This window comes from Carcharodon carcharias, chromosome 2 (genome assembly GCF_017639515.1).
Source record: "Carcharodon carcharias isolate sCarCar2 chromosome 2, sCarCar2.pri, whole genome shotgun sequence".
Classification (NCBI taxonomy): domain Eukaryota; kingdom Metazoa; phylum Chordata; class Chondrichthyes; order Lamniformes; family Lamnidae; genus Carcharodon; species Carcharodon carcharias.
The window spans coordinates 172,967,269-172,994,158 of record NC_054468.1 but is presented as its reverse complement, the minus strand read 5'-3'; the positions used below and the strand labels follow the sequence as shown (position 1 = coordinate 172,994,158).

The window sequence follows — 26,890 nt, the reverse complement described above, 5'->3', positions numbered from 1 at the left end:
ACCGGTATGGTGCATCTATTGCTTCCCCTTTATCAAAGCTGCTACATACATCTGCAAAAAACTTTAATAAATTTGTCAAACGGGATTTCCCTTTCGTAAAACAATGTTGACTTTGCCTGATCATACTAGAATTTTCTCAATGCCTCGTAAGTAATTACTTAATAATAGATTGCAGCATTTTCCTGATGACTGATGTCAAGCTAACTGGCCTATATTTCCCTGTTTTCCCTCTCCCTCCTTTCTTGAATAGCAGGGTTACACTTGCTAACTTATAATCTGTTGGAACCATTCTAGAATCTACATAATTTTGGAAAATCATAACCTGTGTACATTCACTACCTCTGCAACTACCTCTTTTAAAACTCTTGGACGTAGGTCATTGGGTGCTGGGGATTTGTTGATTTTTTGTTTCTTAAATCTCTCCAATACTGTTTCTCTGCTAATATTAATTACCTGAAGTTTCTTACTCTTATTAGTCCCTCAGTTACCCTCTGTTTCTGGTATGTAATATGTGTCTTCTACTGTGAAGACAGAGGCAAAATATTTGTTCAAAATCTCTGCCATTTCCTCAATCCCCATGACAATTTCTCCTCTCCCTGCCTTGAAGGCACCAAATTTTACTTTAATTATTCTCCTTTTTGGTATGACACAGCAGATGATGTGTGCCAGGAAGATCAAATCCATGAGGGAAACTTGATCGTGCTATCACAACAGTTTTGCAAATGTGTATTTATTTCGAGATGCGTGCACTGACTTCAGAAGTAATAAGTCCACAAAGGCTTTAGAGATTTTTTAAAAAGCTTAAATTGAAATATTTATTAACAAAAAAGATTTCAAGCACATACACAGAATTACAAATCACTACTATAATAACTCCCAAAATCCCTAATTAACCTGACTCCCAGTTACACCCCCTTTAAGGTAACAGTCCAAATGGATGTTAGATTTTAAACAGATCCAGCAAATTAACACAATACCCTGGACAGAGGAATTCAAAGTGGCTCTCTCCAGCTTTGGTTTTTGCAGGTTAATGCATAAATACTGGAGGCTTCACACACTTCTGTTAGGTCTTACAATGCCTTCCCCTGACTCATAGCCTCATCCTCCTTTATATATGTTTCTCTCTTTCTTAATATGTGAATTCTATTGTTTCATAAGTTTTAAACTGTATCTCCATCATAATATAAAAACTTTCACGTTGTCACTATATATTCATTAACCTCTTTGAAATTCAAAGCTCCCTTCATTTTATCTAAAAATGCAAATTCCCTTTACATCTTGCATGTTAAGACCCCAACCATGTTTACTCATTGGCATATTAAAGACACTTCTATACCTTATTTCTTTTGATAACTTCAACTTGCAATTTGCTTGGCTACAAAATGTAATTAAAACACACACAGACAGAACAACACAAACCCCCATAAACCTCCGTTACAATAAACCAGAAAAATATTCTGAAAATTATTATACTCTCATAACATTTTTAAATACTTGTAAAAGCTCCCACAATCTGTTTTTATATTCCTGGTTACTTTACAGCCAATAAAGTATTTTTGAAATGTAGGGCAGAATTGTCCCAGATTTGCACTAAGTGTGGTAGCGGGCGGTGAAACAATGTTTTACCTGCCAGCTGCAATGGTGGCTTCTCACGGCTTGTCCCAAACCTTCTGCATTAATTATGCATTCCCAGGAAACTTGCTGTTTCCATGACAGGCGGGTTCTCATTCGCCCGCCATACCATCCCTTCACCGCTTCATTACGCCAGGCGCCACATTTAAAGTGCAGCCACACACACACCCCTCAGCCCTTCCGGCCCAGGACTGCTGCACAGAAGACAGGATGGCCCCGAAAGGTAAAAAGAATGCAGCACCCCCCCCCCCACTTCAATGACGCGTCCCTTGCGTGCCTTTTGCACATCATGGAGGCCCGCTGTGACGTCCTCTACCTCCCGCTCTGGCCGCAGAACGGGCAGCTGCATCACCAGTCCAGCATGGAAGGCAGTGGCAGCGGTGGCCAGCGCCAATGCCGTGCAAAAGAGGACAGCTACCCAGCGCTGCTACAGGATGAATGGTCTCATCCGTTCCACCAGGGTAACTCACTCTTCACATCACTCCCGACTCTCACACTCACAAATGCATCACACCTCCACAGGGATCTCACACCTCGAGACAACACCATTAACTCTCTCACACACCCTCACATCTCCATCAGGCTCAACCCCTCTTGAGCTCATCCCCTTATTCTGTCCATGGCTCTGCTCACCACACAAACATTCCACTCAGTGCCATGTGTCCTGATCACACTTTCTCCATGCAGGAGAAGCCTGCTCACTTCAGCAGGGAGAGGTCCCAGACCACTGGTGGAGTGGCCCAGAATAGGCCTCTCACTCACTTTGAGGAGTGTGCCATCGCACTGACTACTGAGGAGATGGACCATGCCTGTGGTGACGGTGAGGTCAGCGGTGAACACCCTCGTGACGATCCTGCACCACATCATCCCTCTCTCAGCGCAAATGTGAGTGCTTTCTCTCTTGTTTTTGACTCTGCTGACTTGCACTAATTATCTCTGATTCACAGGGAGCCCTGTCAAGTGACCGACACCTTCAGCCCGCCCTTCCCTCAGCTCCATCCAGGTCCTCACCTCCAGCCAAGAGGACAGCTCCTCCATTGAAGATCGGTCAGAGCGTTTACCCACACGCTGCACCAGCACAGAGACATACACTTTGATGAGACCTAGATCTAGAGCAAGCCCGGGTTCGCAATCTGGTGGTCACCACATGGACACCTGTCCGCAACAGCAGGAGGCAGGTTCAGGCGAGCTCCCAGGCACTTGGAGGACTGCCCAGGTCTGACTCAGATGACAAGCCTCAGATTTGACCTTCCAACTCATCCTGGAGAGTCAGCAGAAGACGTGGGAACATCATGCAGATGAGTGGTCCGCCCGCTCTCTGGTGAAGTACTGTCCACATGTGCACGTATGGAGGGCTCCATGGGGAGGATGGCACATGTTATGGAGACCCTGGTCCAGCAGAATGCAGAGATGTGTGCAGACCTGCACTCCATCACGGGAGCTATGGGAGAGTTCCTGCAGTGGCAATGCGAGAGGGAAATGGGGCACTTCAACTTCCCTCCAGGTGCTCCTTCCCTTCAAGGAGTCAGGCCGGGGTCCCCAGGCACCTGAATGGAGGAGGAACGGCAGCTGGATACCCCTGGGTCATCCGCTCAGGAATCTCAGAGGCTGTCCTCTCCCTCCAAGTTCCCTTTGCCTGTGAGCCCCTCAACCTCATCCTCTGTCATCACAGAGGGAGCAGCTGGCCAACAAGTGATTCTGGATTGAGAAGTATGTGTGTGCCAGGGGCTTTCGGAGTCTCATGCAAGCACTCTCCTACACACGCAGATCCTTCACATATCACACTCACCTCAATGTCCTGAGCATTTTCAATGCTGCCTGCTGGGGTTTGCTTTCAGTTGTCCATCTGAGCTGACCTGCATGTCTGCCCACCCAATGATCAAACACCTGATCTCACCCACCATGAATGTCGTTTTGCTTTCAATTTGGACAACATGGTCTTGATTCGGTTTTTTGTGCGTTCCACCTTTTTTCTTCCCCTCTCACGGTCACTTATTTCGTTTTCCCAACACTATTGACCTCTCCCGGCATCACCTTCCACCTCCCCTCCAAGACCTACCAGCCACAACCCTTTTCCTTCGGCACGCGCAGGTGAATGTGCACGTTCCCTTCCTTCCTGAAAATCTCACCCTCAGCCACATTCACCTCCCTCACCTCCTCCTTCCCATCCTCAGGGTCAGTGTCTGCCTCCCAGTCTCTGCCAATCACCCTCGCCATCCCTTCAACCGCTACCATTAAACCCTCACCCTTTCACCCTACCGCCTCACTCTGCCCTCGGTCATTCTCACCATTCCCTCATTCCACATCCATCCTCAGTTCACTCCCCAGGAGGCAGTCATGGACTCATCAGAGCCCTCCCTTGCATGTTCACCTGGACATCCCCCCGCTTGCCCTTGGTGCCCCTTCCCCCCTTGGAACTCCGTTCCCCCCACCCCACCTGGTTCTCCCCGCTCCAACTCCCCAACTCCACCCCCGCTTAGTCCTTCCGTCTTCACGATTCCTTCAGACACCCTTACTTCTTCCATTTAGTCCTTCTCACCCCCAAGTCGTTCTCCACCCTTACCTCTTCCTCCAGCCTTACGCCCTCACTCTCCGCACTCCTTCCTCCCCTGGACTCCCTCCCCTCTCTGCAATCCTTCCCCACTCCAAACTCCTTCCCATACACCTTCCACCTCCCCCCCAATACCTGCTTCCCCAGTTGTCATCTTCCAAACTGTTATATCCTCCTTCCCCCCCGTACTCCATACCTCCTCTCAAGCTTCCCCCTGACGCCTTTGTTTCCCCCCCCAACTTCACCGCCCCCGACACCTTTGTTCTCCCTTCCCAACCTCAACCCCCTCCCGACATCTCTTCCTCTCCCAGTTGATCCTAGACCTTCCTAACATGGGTGGATGATCCAGCCTCGGTGTGGGGGGAGGAATGCTTCTGGCGGGCTAGCCTTATAATGATATGCAGATGTATTACAATGAGGTTCCCGATATCCAATGGCGTGGAATGTGGCTGATCTCAATGGGCTGAGCGGACGATCGCAAACTGGTTTCACAATGTTGTGAAACACATTTCTGGCCTTCTCGCCATATTGTCCGCTGATGCTGCCAAATACGCCCGATGCCAGCGGGCACGGATTAATCTGCCCGTAGTTATTGTCATAATGTAGCATAAAATATTCATGCAATAAGCCTGCATGCACCGTCATCTCAATTTATAACCAGACTACTCTTTATTCAAACACAGTATTTTAAATGGATTTATAAAATGTCTCTCCTGGTTCTGAGTTAACCAAGTCAATAGAAATAAAACCATTTGAAAAAATGCTGATTCATTATCATCCATTATAGACTGCTGCATAAAGAAAAAAGCATCCCCCCCACTGTCACTTTTGTTTTCCTTTGTGCTTCCTTTTCTTGCTGTTCCCTTCACCATCATATTAGTTTAAACCCTTCTTCACAGCGCTAATTATTCTCCAAGAGAGCGCGTTGGTCTAAGCCTTATTCAAAAGAAGCCCATTCATTCTGTACAAGTCGCTCATGCTCTGGATGTGACCTTAATGTTTCAGAAATCTCAATCTTATACCATTTCTTCAACCACACATTTAACTCATGTTACAACAGGGGACCAACAGTAACAATTATCCATGGGCAATTTGAACTTTTTAAGGAAGACCTGTGCTTTTTAAAAAAGAAATACAAGCAAAGCCACTGAGCAAAAGGTTGCTGATAATGTAAAGTAACCACTTTCTGGAAAATTCCTATGAGAATTATACTGACAGGCCTATCCTGACAGAGCATGGAATGTCGCACCTGTAAAGGTGTCATGGCCTTCTTCAAGCAGAGATACTTGAAAGGGAGATAGGAAAGGTGCATAAGACTGAACTTTAATCTCCTGTGGTTGTGGAGACAAAAGACTGGTTTACACATCTCAGCAGACAACCGAAATCCATCTCCTGTTGATTTATATCTCAGAATGCGTAAATGGTCTGAGATGAAAAGAACATAGGCTCTGGGTGCAAGACATAAGAACATAAGAAATTGGAGCAGGAGTAGGCCATTCGGCTCTTCAAGTCTGCCTGCCATTCAATATGATCATGGCTGATCTGCCCCAGGTTTAACTCCTCTTTCATGCCGGGTTTTTCCATTCCAGAATACAACGGGAAAAATCAATTTAAAAAGCTGGTGTGCTGGAGTGTGGCTATGTGTGACAGCAAGCAGAAGAACAAGCTAGTCACCCCCCTGCAACATGCAGATGAAAGATCTTTCACCCTCTGTTGCTGCGGGAAAAGCTCGGCAGAAGCCACAATCTAAAGGAAATAGAACAGCCTCCAATTCACCCTGCAGAACCAAGGGTCTCCAAATTATCTGCAAAACTGCCAAAATCAGTTTTATTGGAATCTCCCAACTTAACAGCCGCAATGTACTGCCATCTTCACCTCAAGGACAAGCCAAAAGACTGATTTGTTCATTTTTTAAAAATTTTATTTAGACCCTTAACTTCTAATTTCTGATCTGCGTATATACGTGTTGTGTTTTTATTATTTTTCTCAGGTTTTGGTAACTAATAAACTTACTCTTCTTTGACTCAAGAAAGCCTGGTTAAATTGGCTCCTTCTAAAAAATAAATACATTTTGACTGGGAAAAGTGATCCACAGGGGAAGGGATCCTTTTAAATTAACCTGTTGCACCAAACTGAGGGAGTTGAATAAAGAAGGGGAGCCAGCTCATTCCTCCTTACTTGAGAGCGCAGCAAAATTGGGGGCCTGTTGAGGAAGTTAACAAATTGGGGGACCTCGCCTGGGGACTGGTCGTAATACTCACTTACCTATTCCTGGAAGTAATTCTGATTGCCCTTGAGATCCTTGTCCTTATTTTATGTTAGCTGTTGAAACGTCCTTTGCAGGATCTCAAATCTATTTCTTTCTATGTCACTGGGTTCAACATAAACCACATCTGTTCCCCTTCCTTTTCAAAAAGCTTTGGTGCTTGTTCACTATTGTCCTTTATCCTCATATGTCTAATAATTATAAATAGAACATTTCATTATTATCTAAATAGTGGAAAATCCAAGCCCTGAAATCTATTTAAGAAATAGCAGTAAAGGATTGACAATTTAATTGCAACTATTCTGATTGTTGTTAGATTACAATAAAATATTCTTCTTGGGTACCTGAGTTTTAGTTGCTTATTCACCATGACCAGTTCTTCCCATTGCTGCATTTTCTGATTAATTTCTTGGCTTATATTAGTTTTGATCTGGACTGGCACATATTTTGTTTCTTTTGCAAATCTTAGGTCATTGAGTTTCTTTTCCAGTTTCCTCAGGTGCTTACAAAGATCATCCACATTTAAAGATTCCTTCAATGTCAGACCTATTACAGAAACAGAACAAAAACAAAACAGCTTCCAAGCATTGCAGCTTCTTCTTTGCATGGGGAGTCCTGCTTACAGGGAATGCAAAGGCAATAATTATTCCATTAGTGGTAGGACAGCCTCAATAGATGACAAGCAAGTTGACATGCTGGCAAGGTCCCAAATGCTGTTAGAGCAAGATTTGGATATTTGGTTTATGCACTTGTAAGCTGCAGATTTCTAACAATAAAAGTAAAATGTGTGGTTTAAGTTAGACTGTAAGAAACAATGGTAATTCCCCAATTCCAAGAGCACAGGCTACAATCAGGGTTATTATGGGAAAAGAACACTCAAACCTTCCTCACAAGATGGCATAGATAATTGAAGGGATAATCACTTGAACATTTCCAAGCAATCATTTCCAGTTATTTGCAAGGGCCTGGAAGCAGGTTGCCTTCTTGGTTAGGGTTGGTGCAGAGTTGGAGGGATTCCAACAAGGCAATGGAATAATATATTTTAAAAAGGGATTCAATAATCAACTAAAATTAAGAATTAAAAGGAAGTTTGCATTTATTCAATATTAAACAATTGGTTAAAAGATAAAAAGACATCTAAAAATGTTTTGACAAATTCCAGACCTGGAATACGTTTAATATGGAAGACTCCATCCTGTGGTGGCAAAGTCTCTTCTGTTGGCTTGCCTTTCACATTTCTTGAATTTTTGACTGCCTGCAAGTGAGCTTCTAATCCAGCTGTATTTTGTTTAATGAAATCAATTCTGTTAAAAGAAGTCAATTATCAAGTAAAACAATAAAAAATTTGCATTTATATAGCTCCTTATCTTGATCTCAGGATAACCCAAAGTGCTTTGCAAACATATGAACATACTTACGAATATAAAAATTAGGAGCAGGAATAGGCCATTTGGTCCCTCAAGCCTGATCCGCCATTTAATAAGATCGTGGCTGATCTGACTGTAACCTCAACTCCACATTCCCACCTATCCTGATTACCTTTCAGCACCTTGCTTATCAAGAATCCACCCTTCTCTGCCCTAAAAATATTCAATGACTCTGCTTCCAATTGAGGAAGAGAGTTCCAAAGACTCACAATTCTCCAAGAGAAAAAATTTCTTCTCATCTCTGTCTTAAATGGGTGGCACCTTATTTTTAAACAGTGGCCCCTGTTTCTAAATTCTCCCACAAGAGGGAACATCCTTTCCACCAATGTCACTCTTTCGCTAGGAAGCGGGCAACAGTGGCACACAAAGATGGTCCTCTAATTATTTCATCATATCTAAGTTTGCTGCACAGCTAATTGCCACAGGAACCACAGTGGAAAATTTGTTCCTGCCAAAGTCTAGAAAGCATATAGTTTTGTGTGGTCTTCTCACAAGTGTAATTATTCATGGTCATATGCAGCTTTGGCAATGTGAACAGATGTAACCTATTGGCTGACTAGAAAATAGCACATTTGACAAAATTTAAGAGGATGCATTAACTTAAAAACGAGTGATCACACGGAGGTACTGAGCGAGTTCCCTGAAATCTTTGGAAAAATATTGCAACTCTTCGGTGAAGGAAAGAGGGAAACTATCTGACAGGCAAAATGTCTAAAGAAACCCGATGCAGAGGCAAGGAGTAAGCGGTAAAAAGAAAAAGGTGCACTGCACCCAAAAAGAGCACACCCCCTCCACCCAGCCCCCCCACCCAAAGCCACTAGTTCCATGTGCTGGCTAGTTAAATGGAGGTGGTGCTATATCAGGTGACGGTGAAGAGAGTGGTTCTCTTTGTCACAACAGTGCACCCAAAGTCATTATCAATGTGATGGCCTATATTTATATTTAGTAGCACCATGACAGATGCATTCAATCAACCTTAGCTTTCCACTGATCTCCCTGGCATGCATGACTTCCTTCATCCAATCCAATATTGGAGTTAGAATGCATTCAAAATCATTAAGATTGATTAGGCCTTCACATGGTCCATTTGTATCATTAGATCTGATGTTACAGCCTCCTTTGATAATTAGGCTCTCCACAAGCGCAATCTCTTAACAAAACAATATATGTAGACCTCTTTCTGTAGATGCTCATACCAATAAGTGTTTGACTGACCTGGTATTACTACCTTGCCCTTTTTCTTCTTCTTATTAAAAAAATTGCAAACACAAGGAGATACCCATCTGGGAAAACCAATGTCCACTAGTGATACCTTTGGCCAAAAAAAAATATTGTGGCAACAAAATGTCTCCTGACCATTTCAGTGGGAACATCAAAAGAAGTTGCAAAATGGCCAGAAAATTTTCACTGTAATCATCAAGCAGGATTCTTGAAATCCGCTTCTTCTTCTGTGCTTAGAAACCCTCAATATCCAGTTTCAAAATGCAGAACCATGAATTAGTGTTAAGTGGCCAAAATTGCTAAGAGATTAAGGGTAGTAATATAATTGTGGAGTCCGAACAACTCTGGAGCCATTTAAAAATGGTGGGTAGGACCTGATACTAGAATTCCCGCCGCCATTCTTGGTGTCTCCAATTTTTACTGGCATGTGATAAAGGTGTAGGTAGCAAGCCCATTCCTTGCACTCCCAAACTGGCCAGCTCCATTGCAGGGGCTAGGCATCTCCTAGCCCCCAACAATTTTTGCAGAGTTAGACCAGTTTCTGGATGACTCATGACTCACAGCCCCACAGAGGGGTCGTGAACAATAGTCTGGATTTGGGAACCTTATGAAAAATAAGTTCAAAAGGTCTTACCCATGCCACTTTCAGCTATCAAAACTGCTGAGGAAAACCTTTTATGAGTCTGGGCTCTCAGCCAAGCATGCATAATGAAGACAGGTATAACAAGAACTCCTTCAGTAGAACTGGTTGGCCTCAATGTACAAGTTGGCTGAGAGCACAGACTCATAGAAGGATTTTCTCAGCAGGAGTTCTGTTTGGACAGTTGGAGAGATCCAGTGACTTTGCTTGATTGACATCTTTAGCAGTTATAATAAATTGCTCTTTTAATTATCGCTTTTGTCAATGTCTCAATGTTTACTTGCACAAGGTTAAGGGAAGTGAAGTGTTTGAAGCCTTTGTTGTTGATACCTTAATGGTCTGTTTGATTGATATTTTTATACGGTTGTAGGAGCAGCAGTTCTTTTCAGAAGAAGGTCGGTGAATGGGTGTTTTTCTGAGCAGTTCCACACATGCTATCGTCACTATATGGTAAATTGATTTTATATATAGTACATTCCGGATGAATGGACATTGGAAGGGTCATGAGTCAGCATGGAGGATATGAGGGGGTGGATGGGGGTTGAGTTGGCACTGAGTTGACATGGGGACTATAAAGGGGCCATGGGGTGAGTGTGGAGCATGAGTTGGCATTGAGTTGGCATAGAGGGCATAAGTGGTCATGAGGAATGGATGGGAGGGTGAGGGGGTGTGAGAAGCAAGGACTAGAGCACCTAATAGTTTTTACCACAAATGGAACGAAGTCCTAGAGAACAGAGGCAGGCCTTTTAACTAGCCTCAACAAACGAGGGAGTGTAGACAAACATTGAATTATGTTTCTATATAATCAATGTCACCATCTACTCTGAAACATCAAAACATTATAAACAAAGGCTGATGAGCTACTGTAGCTGCTACAATTCTCTGGTAAGGGTTCCTATCGTACTTGTTTTGCAGCTGACTGGCTCTTTTCTTGTAAGCCACAAGAGTCATTGGTTCAGAAGCCATTGATTTCAACTTCCTGTGTAGAAACCGAGAATCTTCTCGTCCTTTGTGTAAAACATTGATGCTTTCTTCATATTCCTTTTTGATAGTTGTGAGTATGTTTTTATATGCTGTTGCATTGTCAATGACCTATGTAAATGTGAAATAAAATAAAGATGTATATAATACTTCAATACAACATGTTCATATATTTATATATCTTCCACATATTATGTTTTAAGCTTGTTGTGGCCAGCAGGTTGATCAGCAGCCTGTAAATACTTCCAATATCCTTGAGGGCAGGCAGTAAGAGCAGGGGACTTTCCTGGTCAGCCATACTGCAGAAGGCAACAACAAACCACTGCAGTACTTTTGTCGAGCATAATCATGGACCAATCCAATGGAAGTCCAAGGAAGGAGTGGGTGGTATATCCAATGTTCCTCTACTTGCTTCGGGTAGTTTCTGTTTTGGGCACATTCAGCAATTCCATCACAAATTTTGTCTGTTTTGAAAGGTTTTCTTCCTTCTCCCAAGTTTCCATTCAAATTTATTTGTATATCGCTGAATGCAAAATCTTCAGGAATAAACGCAATTGGATAGTATTTTAAATCTAATGTTTTAAAACAATAAATTTTGCTTGAAAAAATTTGATATATTTAAGATTCATAACTTGGTAAAATTTGCCCTCTACTCTGAGAATTAACTTATCACAAAAAACAAGCATTTTAAATCATAGTATCAATCCATCATCAACTGTAAGTAACCTTGATTATAAATTACTATAAAGAAATATAGAACTATTTTCTGCTTAGATTGGGATACAGTATTCAGTTTTTTAGTAAATAAAACTTCTTTTTCAAAAATTACCTATTGGTATTCTTGCACCAAAAGAGCCAGCTTAGCTTTTGGAGCCAGCACGAAGGCTTACAAATGAATGCAATTAGCGGAAACTCCTAACGGCTATAAACTTAGTTTGGGGGCGTGGCTAGTTTTTTGGGTGGTGCTTGTTTCTAGTCTGATGTTTTTAAACTAATGCAAAAAATAGCAGAAACTTGAATGGCACTGAACAGAACGTGTGCTTAAAATTCCACAATCCTTTGTGTCGGGAATGACATTATCAAGAGGAATCGTGCCTAGAAAACTAGCACAATCAAATCAGCCAGATTTTGCAGTCAGTGCAAAAGGGGTGGCGCTTATCGCTGATCTAAAAAAAACTGCCTACAAAGATTTAGCAGGCTCCAGAGTGTGGATTGCCCTTACTCCAAAGTGACTTTTAATCTGGAGCCACCTATGGAGGATCTATAGAGGATCTGTGGGACCCAGAAAGAGTGACATCATTAAGTAGGCTGAGCAACCAATCAGATTAAGAATTCTCACGGACAGCAAACCAGGAAGTAAAAAGCAAAGATCATAATTCAATTTCTAATCATTTTATCAAAGATGAAATAAAGCTTGGGACGTATAGATGGGATCAAGGTAAAAGATACAATATCTTAAACAAATTCCAAAAAATAAAAACAAAATGATTATTTTAAAGATCATGAAATTATCATCATGCAATTGAATGAATGTCATTCCATGTTTATAAAAGTAGGTTTTCAAGGCCAGAAAAACTGATCATCAATAAAGATGACTTAGTGCCCTTCATTCAACAATGCTTAACATTTTCACATAGGATTACATAGGACTTAAGGCACTAAAACTGAAACACACCATTCAGCCCAACAATCCATGTCGGTGTTTAAGCTCCACCAGAACCTCCTTCCATCTTTCCTCACCTAACTTTATCCTTGTGACCCCCTTTTTCCTTCTCCCAGATATTCTTGTCTATCTTTCTCTTAAATGTATCTATACTATTCGCTTCAACCACTCCCTGTTGCAGTGAGTTCTATATTCTTACAGCTCTTTGGGTAAAGAATATAAGAACATAAGAAATAGGATCAGAGCACCATACAGTCCATTAAGCCAGTTTTGCCACTCAATACAATCATGGCTGATCTTTGGCTTCCACTTTCCGCTCACACCCATATCTCTTGATTCTCTGAGAGACCAAAAATCAAATTCAGTGTTAAATATATTCAATAATCGAGCATCCACAGCCCTCTGGGGTAGACAATTTCAAAGAGTCACAACCCTTTTGAATGAAGAAATTTCTCCTCATCTCATTCCTAAATGATCAGCCCCTTATCCTAGAATGTACCCAGTTTTCTACATGCCCCCATCAGGGGAAATAACCTCTCAGTATCTACCCTGACAAGCCCTTTCAGAATCTTATATGTTTCAAATGAGATCACATCTCATTCTTCTAAAGCCCAGAGAATATGGCCCAATTTACTCAACCTTTCATCATAGGACAACACTCTTATCCCAGGGATCAATCTAGTGAACCTTTACTGTACACCTTCAATGCAAGAATATCCTTCCTTAAATATGGAGACCAAAAATGTGCACAGTACTGCTGTGGTGATCTCACCTATGCCTTGTACAATTGTAGCTTATTCATTATTCTTGCACGCCAATCCTCTTGCAACATGGGCCAACTACCATTTGCCTGCCTAATTGTATGCCGTACCTGCATGTTAACTTTCTGTGTTCCTTGTGTGAGTACACCCAAGTCCCTCTGGACATTACAAGTTTCATACCTCAAAAAATATTCTGCTTTTCTAATCTTACAACCAAGGTGCATAACCTCACACTTCCCCACATTATACTCCATCTGCCACCTTGCCATCTATCTATATCTCTTTCCAGCCTCTGAGTCATGCTCACAGCTTGCATTCCCACCCAGCTTTGTATCTTCATCATTCTTTTCATCTAAAGTCATTTATATAGATAGTAAATAGCTGAAGTCCCAGCATTGATCCTTGCAGCATGCCACTAGTTACAGCCTGCCAACTTGAAAAAGCCTGCTTTTCCCTAGTCTTTGCTTCCTGTGTGTTAACCAGCTGTTATGAAACAGCAGTTGGTAAAGGCTGAGTTGTTTAAACCCCAGAGAGAAACATGAACGATTGTCATAACCTATACTTTCAATTGGAAAGTTTGAGATGCAGCTTTGAATTCAGGAATAAGACCACTGAGCCTCAAGAGGTTTTTTTATATATAAAACTAAATTAAATGTTTATTAACTTAACAACAAATTACACATGTCTACAAATTACTACCATAATAACTTTTAAACAAATCCCCAAATTAATCACTCCCAGGTAAATCCCCACCAAGACAACAGTAACCCATAAACTTTAAACAGACACCAGGCAAAGCACATTTGACCTTATGAATTCAAAATTAGGTTCCTTTACAGACACAGTTATAGGCTTACAGGCTGATTGGATCTTAAATGCCTTTGACTTACACAAACTCCTTTCTGTTTATTCCTAGTTTTTCCTTTGAATGTAAACTTTCCATTGTATCGCTAGGCTTTTAACGTCACATCTTCTAACAGCAACATTTTCATCCCACTAATTTTATTAGTAATATAAACACATTGCTTGGTGTCTCCCAGCTAGGTGCAAGATTTTACATCCACTCTTGAATGCTTTATTCAACAAATGCAAATTTACACTTTACCTTCTATCCTCCTTACATTTATCAAATTATTATCTCAAAACTACTATACATCAAAGCACCCAGACTAGATGGCTTTAATCCAATTACGATACACATAGTCAAACACATGGACACATTTTCATTTTAAAAATAATTTCCAATAACATTATAGACATTAATATCTCTTCATGACACAATCGTCTATCCCATTATATTACCCTGGCCCCTCCACTCCATGAATCCTTATTTTGCATATTAGTGTTTTGTGTGGCATCTTATCAAATGCTTTTTGGAAATCTAAGTGCACTACATCTACTGGTTCCCCTTTATCTATTAGTTACATCCTCAAACAAACTCTTAAATTTGTCAAACAGGATTTCTCTTTCGTAAAATCATGTTGACTTTGTCTGATCATGCAATGATTTTTTTAAGTACATTGTTAGACTTCCTTAATAATAGATTCCGACAGTTTCCTGATGACTAATGTCAGGCTAACTGGTCTGTAGTTCCCAGTTTTCTTTCTCACTCCTTTCTTGAATAGCCATGTTACATTTGCTAACTTCTAATCTGTGGTGACTGGTCTAGAATCTAAGGAGTTTTGGAAAATCATAACCAATACATTGACTACCACTGCAGCTGTTTCTTTCAGGACCTTAGTATGTAGGCTATCAGGTCCTAGGGATTTATCGGATTTTAGACCTTTAGATTTCTCCAGTACTTTTTCTTGGCTGATATGAATTAATTTCATTTTCTCACTCTTATTAACTCCTTGCTTACTCTCTATTTTTGTTATGTAACTACTGTGAAAACAGACACACACTTTTTGTTCCAAATCTCTACCATTTTCTCATTTCACATGATGATTTCGCATATCTGTCCTGGCTATGCTGGGGGGAGGGGCATTGATTACTAGAGCTACTCTCCTCCTTTTCACATACTTGTAGAAGTTCTTATAATCTGCTTTTATATTCCTGGCTAGTTTACTCTCATATTTTTTTCCCTACTTTTCAACTTTTTGGTGGCTCTTTGCTGGTTTCTAAAACAATCCCTATCCTCAGGTTTACTACAATTCTTTGCAATATTGTCAGCCTTCTTTTAATCTTAATCTCCTTCTTCTTCTTCTCAGGCAGCCCCTTGGGATTGATGATGACTTGCTTCCAATTCAGTTTGATGGGTTCTGAGATGGCTGATAAATCCAAGGCGCAATCTACAGGTTCTGCCACACGGGGGTAGGTGGTACTTGAGGGTCACATAGGCGAGTTGCTTGGAGGTTTGTGTGCTCTTGCCAATGCATCTGCATGTTTCCAAAGTCCCTCAATGTGTTCAATGCCTTCCCACGTGAACCTTCTCCATTTTGAATGAACATAGCTGGGGCTCCCATGAGTCAGTAGAAATGTTTGACCTCTTCAGGGATATGTTAAGGACAACCCTAAAGTGTTTCCGCTCTTCTCCTGGGACTCTCCTATGGCGACCAAGTTCCCAGACCAGCTGGCACCACATCACCAGCTTTCTGTGATGCCACTTCTGCTGATGTCTTCCAGAATATGTCCAGCCAGAGTTGGCAACCATATTTTCCCCTGAGGCATGAATTTTCCAGTCTGCGAAAGCTTTGCACTTACCCTTGATTCTATATCTCTTGGTGACTGGTTTGACGAAAGCGACCATGTTTCCTGATATAGAGGCCAAGGACCTTTTTGCAGGTTATTTTGGTGGACTTTAGGGTCAATCAGGCACTATGGGCACACTGTGGCTAGAGGTTGAGAAGTTGGCAGCGAGGTGCTGACTGAGACTTTTGGGATCTTTGCAGCCTTCAATGTTCATTATCTTGCAACATTGCTTCTGTTACCTCTGCTGTTTGAGGGTCAGGCTGGTGGGGATGGTACATCAGATAAGGTGGTGGTCGTTCCAACACTCATTGGTACCTGGCATGGGTGATTAGGGCATCTTTGTGGTCCTAAGCTTAGATAATCATGTAGTCAAGCAGATGCCAATGTTTCAACCCTGGGTGTTGCCTTGAGGTCTTGTGCTTGTCTTGTTGGTGGAACAGGATGTTGGTTATGACAGAGTTATGTTCCAGGCATTTGTTCTAGGCCCCCCACAGCCAGAGGAAACACATTTCCTGCATCCAGTCTGTCCAGCCCTGTCAGAATTTTGTACTTTTCAATGATATCCCCTTCTCATTATTCTAAACTCCAGTCAATACAGGCCTAGTCAACCCAATCTCTCTTCATACAACAATCCTGCCATCCCAGGAATCAGTCTGGTGAACCTTTGCTGCACTCCCTCTATGGCAAGTGTATCCTTTCTTAGGTAAGGAGACTAAAACTGCACATAATAGTCCAGGTGTTGTCTCATCAAGGCCCTGTACAGCTGCAGCAAGACATCCTTGCTCGTGTACTCAAGTCCCCTCGTAATGAAGGGCAGCATACTATTTGCTTTAACTGCTTGCTGCACCTGCATGCTTGCTTTCAGTGATTGGTGTACAAGGACAGCCAGGTCCCTTTGTACAGCAACATTTCCCAATCTATCACCATTTAAATTATACTCTGCACTCATTGGTACCTGGCATGGGTGATTAGGGCATCTTTATGGTCCTAAGCTTGGATAATCATGTAGTCAAGCAGATGCCAATGTTTCAACCCTGGGTGTTGCCTTGAGGTCTTGTGCTTGTCTTGTTGGTGGAACAGGATGTTGGTTATGACAGAGTTATGTTCCAGGCATTTGTTCTAGACCCCCCACAGCCAGAGGAAACACATTTCCTGCATCCAGTCTGTCCAGCCCTGTCAGAATTTTGTACTTTTCAATGATATCCCCTTCTCATTATTCTAAACTCCAGTCAATACAGGCCTAGTCAACCCAATCTCTCTTCATACGACAATCCTGCCATCCCAGGAATCAGTCTGGTGAACCTTTGCTGCACTCCCTCTATGGCAAGTGTATCCTTTCTTAGGTAAGGAGACTAAAACTGCACATAATAGTCCAGGTGTTGTCTCATCAAGGCCCTGTACAGCTGCAGCAAGACATCCTTGCTCCTGTACTCAAGTCCCCTCGTAATGAAGGACAACATACTATTTGCTTTAACTGCTTGCAGCACCTGCATGCTTGCTTTCAGTGATTGGTGTACAAGGACAGCCAGGTCCCTTTGTACAGCAACATTTCCCAATCTATCACCATTTAAATTATACTCTGCCATTCTGTTTTTCCCTCTGAAGTGGATAACTTCACTTATCCACATTATACTGCATCCAATTTATCAAGTCCCCTCAGGATTTTTCGATAAGATCATCTCTCATTCTTCTAAATTTCAATGGATACATGTCAAAGCTGTCCAACTTTTCCTCATAAAATAATCCCCTCATCTCAGGAATCAAAACATCCATATCTTTTACATTCCATTCCCCTTCACAATAAATGAGGACATTCCACTGCCTTCCTAATCACTTGCTGTATCTCATACTAACTTTTTGTGATCCATCTACCAGGACACCCAAATCCCTCTGTACCTCAGTTCTGCAATCTCTCTCCATTTAGATAATTTGCTAAAGTGGACAAGTTCACACTTTCCCACACTATATTCCACTTGCTATTTTTTTAACCAATCACTTAACCTATCCATAGCCCTTTGCAGACTGCTTATGTCCTCTACACAACTTTCTTTCCTACGTATCTTTGTGTTATCAGCACATTTAGCAACTATACATTTGGTCCCTTCATCCAAGTCATTGATATAGACTGTAAATAGTTGAGGACCCAGCACTGATTCCTGTGGCACTCCACTTGTTACATTCTGCCATCCTGGAAATAACTCATCTATGCATACTCCTATACTCTATGCATTTCCTGTTAGCTAGCCATGCTCTCATGTTACCCCCTACATCATCAGCTCTTATTTTTTTGTAGTTAACCTTTGATGTGGCACGTTATCAAATGCCTTCTGGAAATCTAAGTACACCATAGCCACAGGTCCCCCTTTATCCACGTTGCTTGTTACTTCCTCAAAAAACTCTAATTAGTCAAACGCAGTTTCCCGTTCACTAAACAATGTTGACCCTGCCTGATTGCATTCAGATTTTCTAAGTGCCCTGCTATAATCTCCTTAATAATAGATTCTAGCATTTTCCCTATGACAGATGTTAAGTAGTTTTACAGCTGCAAGGGCATGGTCGCGTTTAAATGCGCATGTGTAGACACCACATGCTGCTGTCAGTTTTACACCGTAATAAGACTGACAGTTTTGTAGTCATTATAATCACAAATTCCAGACCGTAATATTTCTCACTCTGAGAATCTATGTCTCTAATTAAAACGATAAATTATAAGTTTAACCCTCGATGTGAGTTAAGGCGCCGGGACGGTTTGTAATGTTTTTAAATATGTTTCTCTACACTGTCAAATAATGCTTCTCCTCTCTCTTCAGTTAAATTATTTCTGCCTGATGTAAAAATAAATAACGTTAATTGTGGCAGATGCGGTCCAGCCATTTTTACCTTGTCAAACACATTCCTGTAAATAATATACCGCTGCTCATCGGGTCCCTGGTCAGGACAGCCCAGCTCTCCAGTCTCGGTCTTGATGTGTGCCCGTATGCGGCAGAGCAGGTTTCGGTCGGCCACGTTGGGAATAGGTGGAATAACCTGACATTTTCCCGGAGCCACTGTTGACAGCCCTTCGGCCGCCATTCGAGTTTCCTCCGTCCCGGGATCCTGCCCAGATGATCAGTCTGCGGCCTGCCGGGGAGGCCAAGCCCCTCACACTTACTATTTCATATTCCCGACTCAACATTCAGCGCCTAAAACCTCCAAGTCCTGGCAAGTCATCGACCTGAAGCGTTATTTCTAATTCCCCTCTCCACAGAGGCTGCGTGTTTCCAGGATTTTCTCTCACCGTCTCCAAGGTCACTGGTTGCTAAGGAATCGAAAGGACGCCGCCGCGCAGAGCCTTCTGGAAAATGTAGTTTCAACTCGAAGGGTCTTTAGGGAACTCAAATTATTTATTTTTATGATCGGATTTACTTTTATTCAACAAAGCGAATGTGATTATTTACAAATCATGCTTGAACAAAACCTTAGATTGTATTTTACGGCCATTTTAGTTGGCCGAGACAGAAGATCCACAATGCAATGCAACAGGCTGTCTTGATCCTAAATAAAATGATTTAAAACTAAGTTAGTGATTTCATATGCACACACTTTGAAACTACTTTGAATTTTATCAATGTTTTTAAGAAGAGATAATAATTTGAAAAATTGACCTGTACTGAAAACGGAGTTGCTTAGACACCCAACCCCTGCCGCCGGTTTGGAAAACCCCGTGTCTTTAGCACTAGGACCTCTTTTGATGCTGCACCTTTCTGGACGAAGCAGCCGGTGAGTCTCAGCTGCTGTATTATAGACATTTTATACGTTATTAGCCGTGTTAGATCTGATTTTAACTCAAATAATTTAACTAATTTCTTGGCTCCTTTTAGGTGGGTTGAATTTGAAAATGCAGATCTTTGTGAAAACCCTCACGGGGAAAACGATAACCCTCGAGGTGAGTTATTCGCTGGGCCGGCTGGGCGAGGCGTTGACTGGAGGCCTTCCCTCCCCCGAGAGCCTACATCAAGCCTCAAGAGGAAACAAAACGCGTAATTACCCAAATTGAAAATTAATAGCTACCTTAACGTGAGGTTGATTTTAAAGTCACACACGCGGCTGTTAATGTGCGCTCAGTACCCGAGACAACATGTTCTCTTTTGCGAATCTGAAGGTCTCCATTATTTGGAAAGTTCTTTTTAATCCAGTGGCTGAGAATTTATCGCCTTTGAAACGGCACGGGGTTTACTGGCATGTTTCTTGCATGCCCTCTTTTAATCCAGTTCATAATTTTAGTTATGATCCAAAATTGATTTACTCGACTTCGGATGAGGTCGCTCCTTCATCAATAACTAAGTGAATACTTTTTGTTAACGTTTAAAATTATGTAATATGTTACAGTATACTGATTTAATGTATTGTGTGAAAGTAGTGTTAGATATTTTGTTTTCAATGTTTGCCTTTTCCGTATTCCCTTTTTAATCAAAACATTGACCGAGCGTTTTTAGGGCAACGTGAGTGCTTCAGAAGTTGGGCAGCTCCTTTAAAAGTTGGATGAGCTGAGATGCTCAAGCTTGTAAAATTGGTGCCTCTGTTCCTACTTTTGATTTTTTTTAAAGTGACTTGACGAAGCCAGCTTTCTTGACCATGGTTCTATACTGTGTGCAGAAAGACCATAAGACATAGGAGCAGAAATTAGGCCAATTGGCCCATCGTGTCTGCTCTGCCATTCAATCATGGCTGATAAGTTTCTCAACCCCATTCTCCTGCCTTCTCCCTGTAACCTTTGATCCCCATACCAATCAAGAACTTATCTATCTCGGTCTTAAATACACTCAATGACCTGGCCTCCACAGCTTCTGTGGCAATGAATTCCATAGATTCACCACTCTCTGGCTAAAGAAGTTTCTCCTCATCTCTGTTCTAAAAGGACTTCCTTTTACTCGGAGGCTGTGCCCTCAGGTTCTAGTCTCTCCTACTAATGGAACCATCTTCCCCACATCCACTCTACCCAGGCTTTTCAGTATTCTAAAGACAAGACAATTACCTTTTTATTTTTGTTTAGAATTTAAATCATCAGTGTGACTTGTTTTGAATTTGAATTCCAGTGGAGATTTTAAAGTTATAGTGGACATGTCAAGCTCAATGGTGATGTTCTATAGTTCTTCTAAAATATATATTGATTTTTAAATCAAAAAAGCAGAACATGTTTCTGACACTTGTACACTATTCAAGTTTTTTTTTCCTGACTTAATTGCAGGTTGAACCCTCAGATACTATTGAAAATGTAAAGGCTAAGATTCAGGACAAGGAAGGTAGAGTATAGTTTCGATTTTGACATTTAATTTTCATTGCCTTGAAGAAGCTGACCCATTAGCCTTGCAAGACCTTAAGACATGCAGGCACAATTTGAAATGCGGTTCAGAACATTGTGTGGGATGCAATTTGCAATCTCATGCTGATTTCCTGATTGCAGCCATGCTAATCAACATCCAAACGCTTTTAAAACCGAAGGTTGCTCTGTTGAGTAGTGACAATGGAACCCCAGGTGTAGTCTACCTGGTGAGTGCTATGATATCCTAACAAGGAAGAGACTGCTTTAGAATATCTGTACAAATTTACCTCGAGTTGTGATCCCTTTTGGCTTCAGAACTCGAGTTCTGAAGAAGAGTCATCTGGACTCAAAACATTAACTTTTTCTCTCCATAGATGCTGTCAGACCTGCTTGAGTTTTTCTAGCAATTTTTGTTGTGGTTCATGCTTTAGTTGTATTACTTGACAAGTAATTAGAGCATTAGGATGTTTTGTAAACGCCTCCAAAAGCATTACTTCACAGAATGTGGTAATCAGAAGTATGAAGAAGCAAGGTTGTCAATCTGAGGGGAAGCTAGATTCACATGTGTTTGTATATATAAACCACTTAAATTTATAATTATTCAAGGCTCATGTTAGCTTGCCATCTGTGCATCACTTTCCAACTAGGTATGGTTCTGACAATGAAAGAGTGTGCTAAAAGTTAATGTTTTTTTTTTAAAAAATACACACTTTGTAGGGAAAAAAGGTACTTGCAAGTTCAGTGCATCTAACAAGACAGCTTTGCTTTTGTTTTAGTACTTATTTATATGCCACTTGAATGGCCAGTTTTTGAGTTCATGGAAATTAAGTCCATGGATCTATGCTGCCTGTTCATTTATTGAGTAAGGTTTCAGCTTTTCTGACTAACAGCATCATTATCTAATTCAGGTTAGATGAGACTAGTTTAGTTAAACCCTTCCTTTTGTAATTTCAACATAGGTATTCCCCCTGATCAGCAGCGACTGATCTTTGCTGGAAAACAGTTGGAGGATGGCCGTACACTCTCTGATTACAACATCCAAAAGGTATGTTTACTTCTATTTTTCTTGTGTTTCAATACATCTCTGACCTTGCAGTTGGTCTACTGAATTTGATTCTTGTAGTGATGCTTTATATACCAAAACAAATGGGGGAGTTTGTCCTTCATGCTTCATAAAAGTAACTTCTTGTTCTTGAATAGGAATCAACTTTGCACCTTGTATTGAGACTTCGTGGTGGTGCCAAGAAGAGGAAGAAGAAGTCTTACACCACACCAAAGAAAAACCAGCATAAGAGGAAGAAGGTCAAGCTTGCTGTCCTTAAATATTACAAGGTAACAGTTTGGAGAGTTGGTGTTCTCCTCAACGTTAAATTATTAGGAAGCTTCCTTAGAGGCTCATCTTGACATTTAAATCCTTGATCAAAAGTAGTAGAACCACTGTTTACAGCTGTTGAAGATATGTATTTTTTTCCAGGTGTTGAACATTGTACAGGAAGGGTGAATTGAAGTAGTTTTTTTGTTGCATTGGATTCCAAAATATGGTGCCAAGTGATATGCAGGTTTCATTCTGTGATGCTCTGGAAGGAAAAAGTGAGCATCTTGCTCTCTGCTCTTAATGGGCAGAATTAAAGGTGGTAAAAACAAAAAACTGCGGATGCTGGAAATCCAAAACAAAAACAGAATTACCTGGAAAAACTCAGCAGGTCTGGCAGCATCGGTGGAGAAGAAGAGTTGACATTTCGAGTCCTCATGACCCTTCAACAGAACAACAACCTAGTTCTGTTGAAGGGTCATGAGGACTCGAAACGTCAACTCTTCTCCGCCGATGCTGCCAGACCTGCTTAAAAGGTGGTGCTCTCTATGTTAAAACACAGGGACAATGGTAGTGAAATGAAAAAGTCCCCAACTATATCTTGTTTTTAAATGTTTAAAAATGCACCAAGTCAATTCGGCTAAATTGCTGTACAGAAGTCCCTCTGCAGCATCTGCTTATTTGAAGAACAGTTGGACAGCCTGAATCCTATTTCTGTAGGATCTTCTAGCCACTGGCGGAAAGTTGCTTAACTGGATTCAGAGAACCTTTTGCAGCTCTCTACTTGTGCAGAAGGAAGCCCTGTCAATACTGAACCAATTCATGCAATGTGCTTATCGCAACAGTATAATTTACAGGTGGAAAACATTGGTTTTAGTAGATCCGGCTTCCTCTTCCGTTCCATCCCATTACCTACCACGTTGCCCATTTGATGGCAGACATGCTAGCTGTATATAGTGTTTGGCCATTGTTCAGTAAGGGTGTTTTTTGTGCTGCAAAATGAGGCTTTGTCCAGCAGTACTGATTTTTGATTCTCAAATTTCTGTACATATTAAGATGAAACTAAGCATTTTTTTTTACTTATAGGTTGATGAATATGGGAAAATCTATCGTCTGCGGCGTGAATGCCCTTCTGAGGAGTGTGGTGCTGGTGTGTTCATGGCCAGTCATTTCAACAGGCAATACTGTGGGAAGTGCTGTCTGACATACTGCTTCAACAAGGCTGAAGATGCATAAATAAACAGTTTATAATAAACAATGATGAAAAATTATTGATGTTGAAGTCTTTAAATTCAGTATTCTTCCCCTTCTGAAGGAGCTTATTTTTGTTGGGAGATGCTATGGCATAGAAAAGATATCGGGGTAGCAGCAGGCCCATGGTATTTTGCCTAAGTAGCCAAGATTCATTAAAGCCTGCCAAGTGTGTTAGTTGTGTTCCTGGCTGTCTTAAATCAGAGGGTCTTTGGAAGAATGTTCTGAGAGAACAGAAATTGAGGTAATTTGAATTGGTTGAATAATTGATATATTTCTTGTGCAGTACCAGAGAGAGAATTGGAATATAGAATCTACAACAGCAAGGAGTAGTTGGTGTAAATAGTATAGATGCATTTAAGGGGAGGTTGGATAAGTACAAGGGGGAAGGGAATAAAAAAATATGCTGATAGGGCGAGATGAAGTACAAAGGGAGGAGGCTTGTATGGAGTTGAGTGAAATAACTCGAGGATTAAGTCCTTGGTCTGTATAGATTTTTAAAATAATTCCTGGGAGATGGTTCTCACTGGCTTGGCCTGCATTTATTGCCCATCCTTAATTACCCTTGAGAAGGTGGTGGTAAGCTGCCTTCTTGAACTGGTGTAGGTACACCCACAGTGCTGTTAGGGAGTTCCAGGTTTTTGATCCAGTGAAGGAGCAGCGATATATTTCCAAGTCGAGTGGTTGGAGGGGAACTTCAAGGTGGTGGTCCTATGTGTGCTGCTCTTATCCATCAATGTTTGTGGATTTGGAAGGTGTTGCTTAAGGAACCTTGGTTAGTTCATGCAATGCATCTTCTAGATGGTACTCTGTCGGTGGTGGAGGGAGTGAATGTTTGTGGATGAGGTACCAATCAAACAGGCTGCTATGTCCTGGATGGTGCCAAGCTTATTGAGTGTTATTGGAGCTGCCTTCATCCAGGCAAGGGGAGAGTATTCAATCACATTCTTGGCTTGTGCCTTGTAGATGGTGGACAGGCTTTGGGGAGTCAGGAAGTGAGTTACTAAGTAGAGGATTCCTAGCCTCTGACCTCTTGTAGCCACAGTATTTCTATGGCTAGTCCAGTTCCTGGTCAATGGTAGCCCCCCTGGATGTTCATAGTGAGGGATTCAGTGATGGAAATGCCATTGAATATCAAGGGATGATGGTTAGATTCTCTTTGTTGGAGGTGGCCATTGCCTGTCACTTCTGTGGTGCAAATGTTACTTGCCATTTGTCAGCCCAGCCTGGATATTGTCCAGATCTTGCACTGGGACATGGATTGCTTCAGTGTCTGAGGAGTCAAATGGTGCCGAATATTGTGCAAACATCCCCACTTCTAACCTTATGATGGAAGGAAGATCATTGATGAAGCGGCTGAAGATGGTTGGGCCTAGGACACTACCCGCTCAAATCTCCAAAGCTGTCCTCAATATCTGGGGATTTGTACCACTGGGACAGCTGTCCCACAGAATAGTTAGGGAACACCATGACATTGCTTGAGAAGTGCCATTGTGAGTATGACAATGTCCCAGGCTCCTCCAGCAAAGCCAAGGTATGTGCTTTTTGTCAACAGGACAGACTTACCAGAGATGGTGGCACAGTCGTATACAGTTGGTGTGAGCTTGGGTGTCCTGAACACTGACTCTTGACCCCATAAGCTTTTCATGGCAATAGGCTAAACATGACAAGGAAACCTGTTACTTTCAGCTGATTAATCTGTACTCTGTATTTAAGACCACTTGTTAGCACTGGTGGACTAGTTAGGGTAGGGGATTTCAATACAAAAACAGAATTACCTGGAAAAACTCAGCAGGTCTGGCAGCATCGGCGGAGAAGAAAAGAGTTGACGTTTCGAGTCCTCATGACCCTAGGGTCATGAGGACTCGAAACGTCAACTCTTTTCTTCTCCGCCGATGCTGCCAGACCTGCTGAGTTTTTCCAGGTAATTCTGTTTTTGTTTTGGATTTCCAGCATTCACAGTTTTTTTGTTTTTATCTAGGGGATTTCAATGTTGAAAAGTGCCTTGGCCAAGTCCTGAAGGAAATAACTAACAGTTTACAGTAGGTGATGTGTGAATTAATATGAGGGAGATGCCTACTTGATCCTGTTATTAGCAGTATACCTGTCACAGATGTATTGGTAAAGACCTACACAGGCCTTGTAGGAATGAAGCACTGTCTTCAAACAGAATAACCCCCCACCACCCCTCGTTGTGTTTGGAACTATCGCTCTGCCAAACTGGATTGGTTTAGAACAGATCCAGCAGCTCATAACTGGACATCCATTTGATGCTGAGAACCATCAGAAGAATTATTCCAACACATCTAATTCCATGACACAGCATATCTTTCATTCCACCATTACCATCAAGCCAGAAGAAAAAGCTTGATTTAATGAGTGTACAAATGCATCCCAGCAGCACTAGGCACGACTGAAAATGAGGTGCCAATCTCAAGAAGCTATAACACAGTTATATGTTAAATAGGAGAAGCAGCATGTTATAGAGAGCAATACCACAACCAACACAAAGCTCTGCAGTTATGCCATGCCTAGTAATGAGTGGGTGTGAACAATTAAATTAATGAGAGGAGGAAGCACCATGAAGAACCCTATCCTCAATGATAGTGGAGGTCAGCACATGAGTAAACGCTGAAGCATTTACAAGCATCTTCAGCCTGAACTGCAAAATTGATGATGCATCTTGGCCTCCTAAGATGCCCACCATAAAATGCCAGTCTTCATACTATTTGAAATAATACAAGTGAAATTGAGAAATGGCTGAGCGCAAAGGCTTTGGGCTCCAACAATATGCCGACTGTAGTGAACAAGTGGCACCTCAAGCTGCACAGGTATATAGCAATAACCAGCTCACCAATGCTCAGTTTAGGTTCTGACAGAACCACTTGGCTCCAGACCACAATATGGCTTTGGGATAAAGGTAGACTAAAGAGTTAAATTCCAGTCATGAGTTGAAAAGACTGCCCTTGGTATTAAGGCATCATTTGACTGAGTGGGAATCAGGCAGAGCTCTCCACTAGTTGGAGTCACACCAAGCACTAAGGAAGATACTGCTTATCAGTCCAGACTTCAGTGTTGTCCAGGTCTTGTTGCATGTGTACATGGACTGCTTTATTAGGAGTGGTGAACAAAATTCAACTCTAGGCAACTATCAGTGAATATCCCCACTTCTGAACTTATGGGGAGGGAAGG

At 41.8% G+C, this 26,890-nt stretch overlaps 2 protein-coding genes across 6 annotated transcripts in view; one reads left to right on the top strand and one right to left on the bottom strand.

The window, feature by feature from the left end:
- Positions 1–19,313, bottom strand: part of LOC121274754 (clathrin heavy chain linker domain-containing protein 1-like) — a 161,224-nt gene extending 141,911 nt beyond the window's left edge. For 3 of the 5 annotated variants that reach the window (XM_041182107.1, XM_041182110.1, XM_041182100.1), the window contains exons 1-4: positions 18,714–19,313; positions 10,642–10,829; positions 7,614–7,753; positions 6,794–6,995 (exon numbers count right to left, since the gene is read on the bottom strand). In XM_041182107.1, coding sequence (XP_041038041.1) covers positions 6,794–6,995; positions 7,614–7,753; positions 10,642–10,829; positions 18,714–18,905 — 722 coding nt within the window. In that variant the 5' untranslated portion in view covers positions 18,906–19,313. The remainder of the gene's footprint in view (positions 1–6,793; positions 6,996–7,613; positions 7,754–10,641; positions 10,830–18,713) is intronic. The other 2 variants (XM_041182117.1, XM_041182128.1) reach the window with 2 other exon arrangements.
- Positions 19,314–19,533: 220 nt separating this feature from the next.
- rps27a (ribosomal protein S27a) lies at positions 19,534–23,718 on the top strand. The gene is made up of 6 exons (XM_041183004.1): positions 19,534–19,592; positions 19,694–19,758; positions 21,061–21,115; positions 22,095–22,180; positions 22,336–22,467; positions 23,534–23,718. Exons 2-6 carry the CDS (start codon positions 19,711–19,713, stop codon positions 23,681–23,683), a joined length of 471 nt encoding a protein of 156 aa, XP_041038938.1. The 5' UTR covers positions 19,534–19,592; positions 19,694–19,710; the 3' UTR covers positions 23,684–23,718.
- The last annotated feature ends 3,172 nt before the right edge of the window (positions 23,719–26,890 follow it).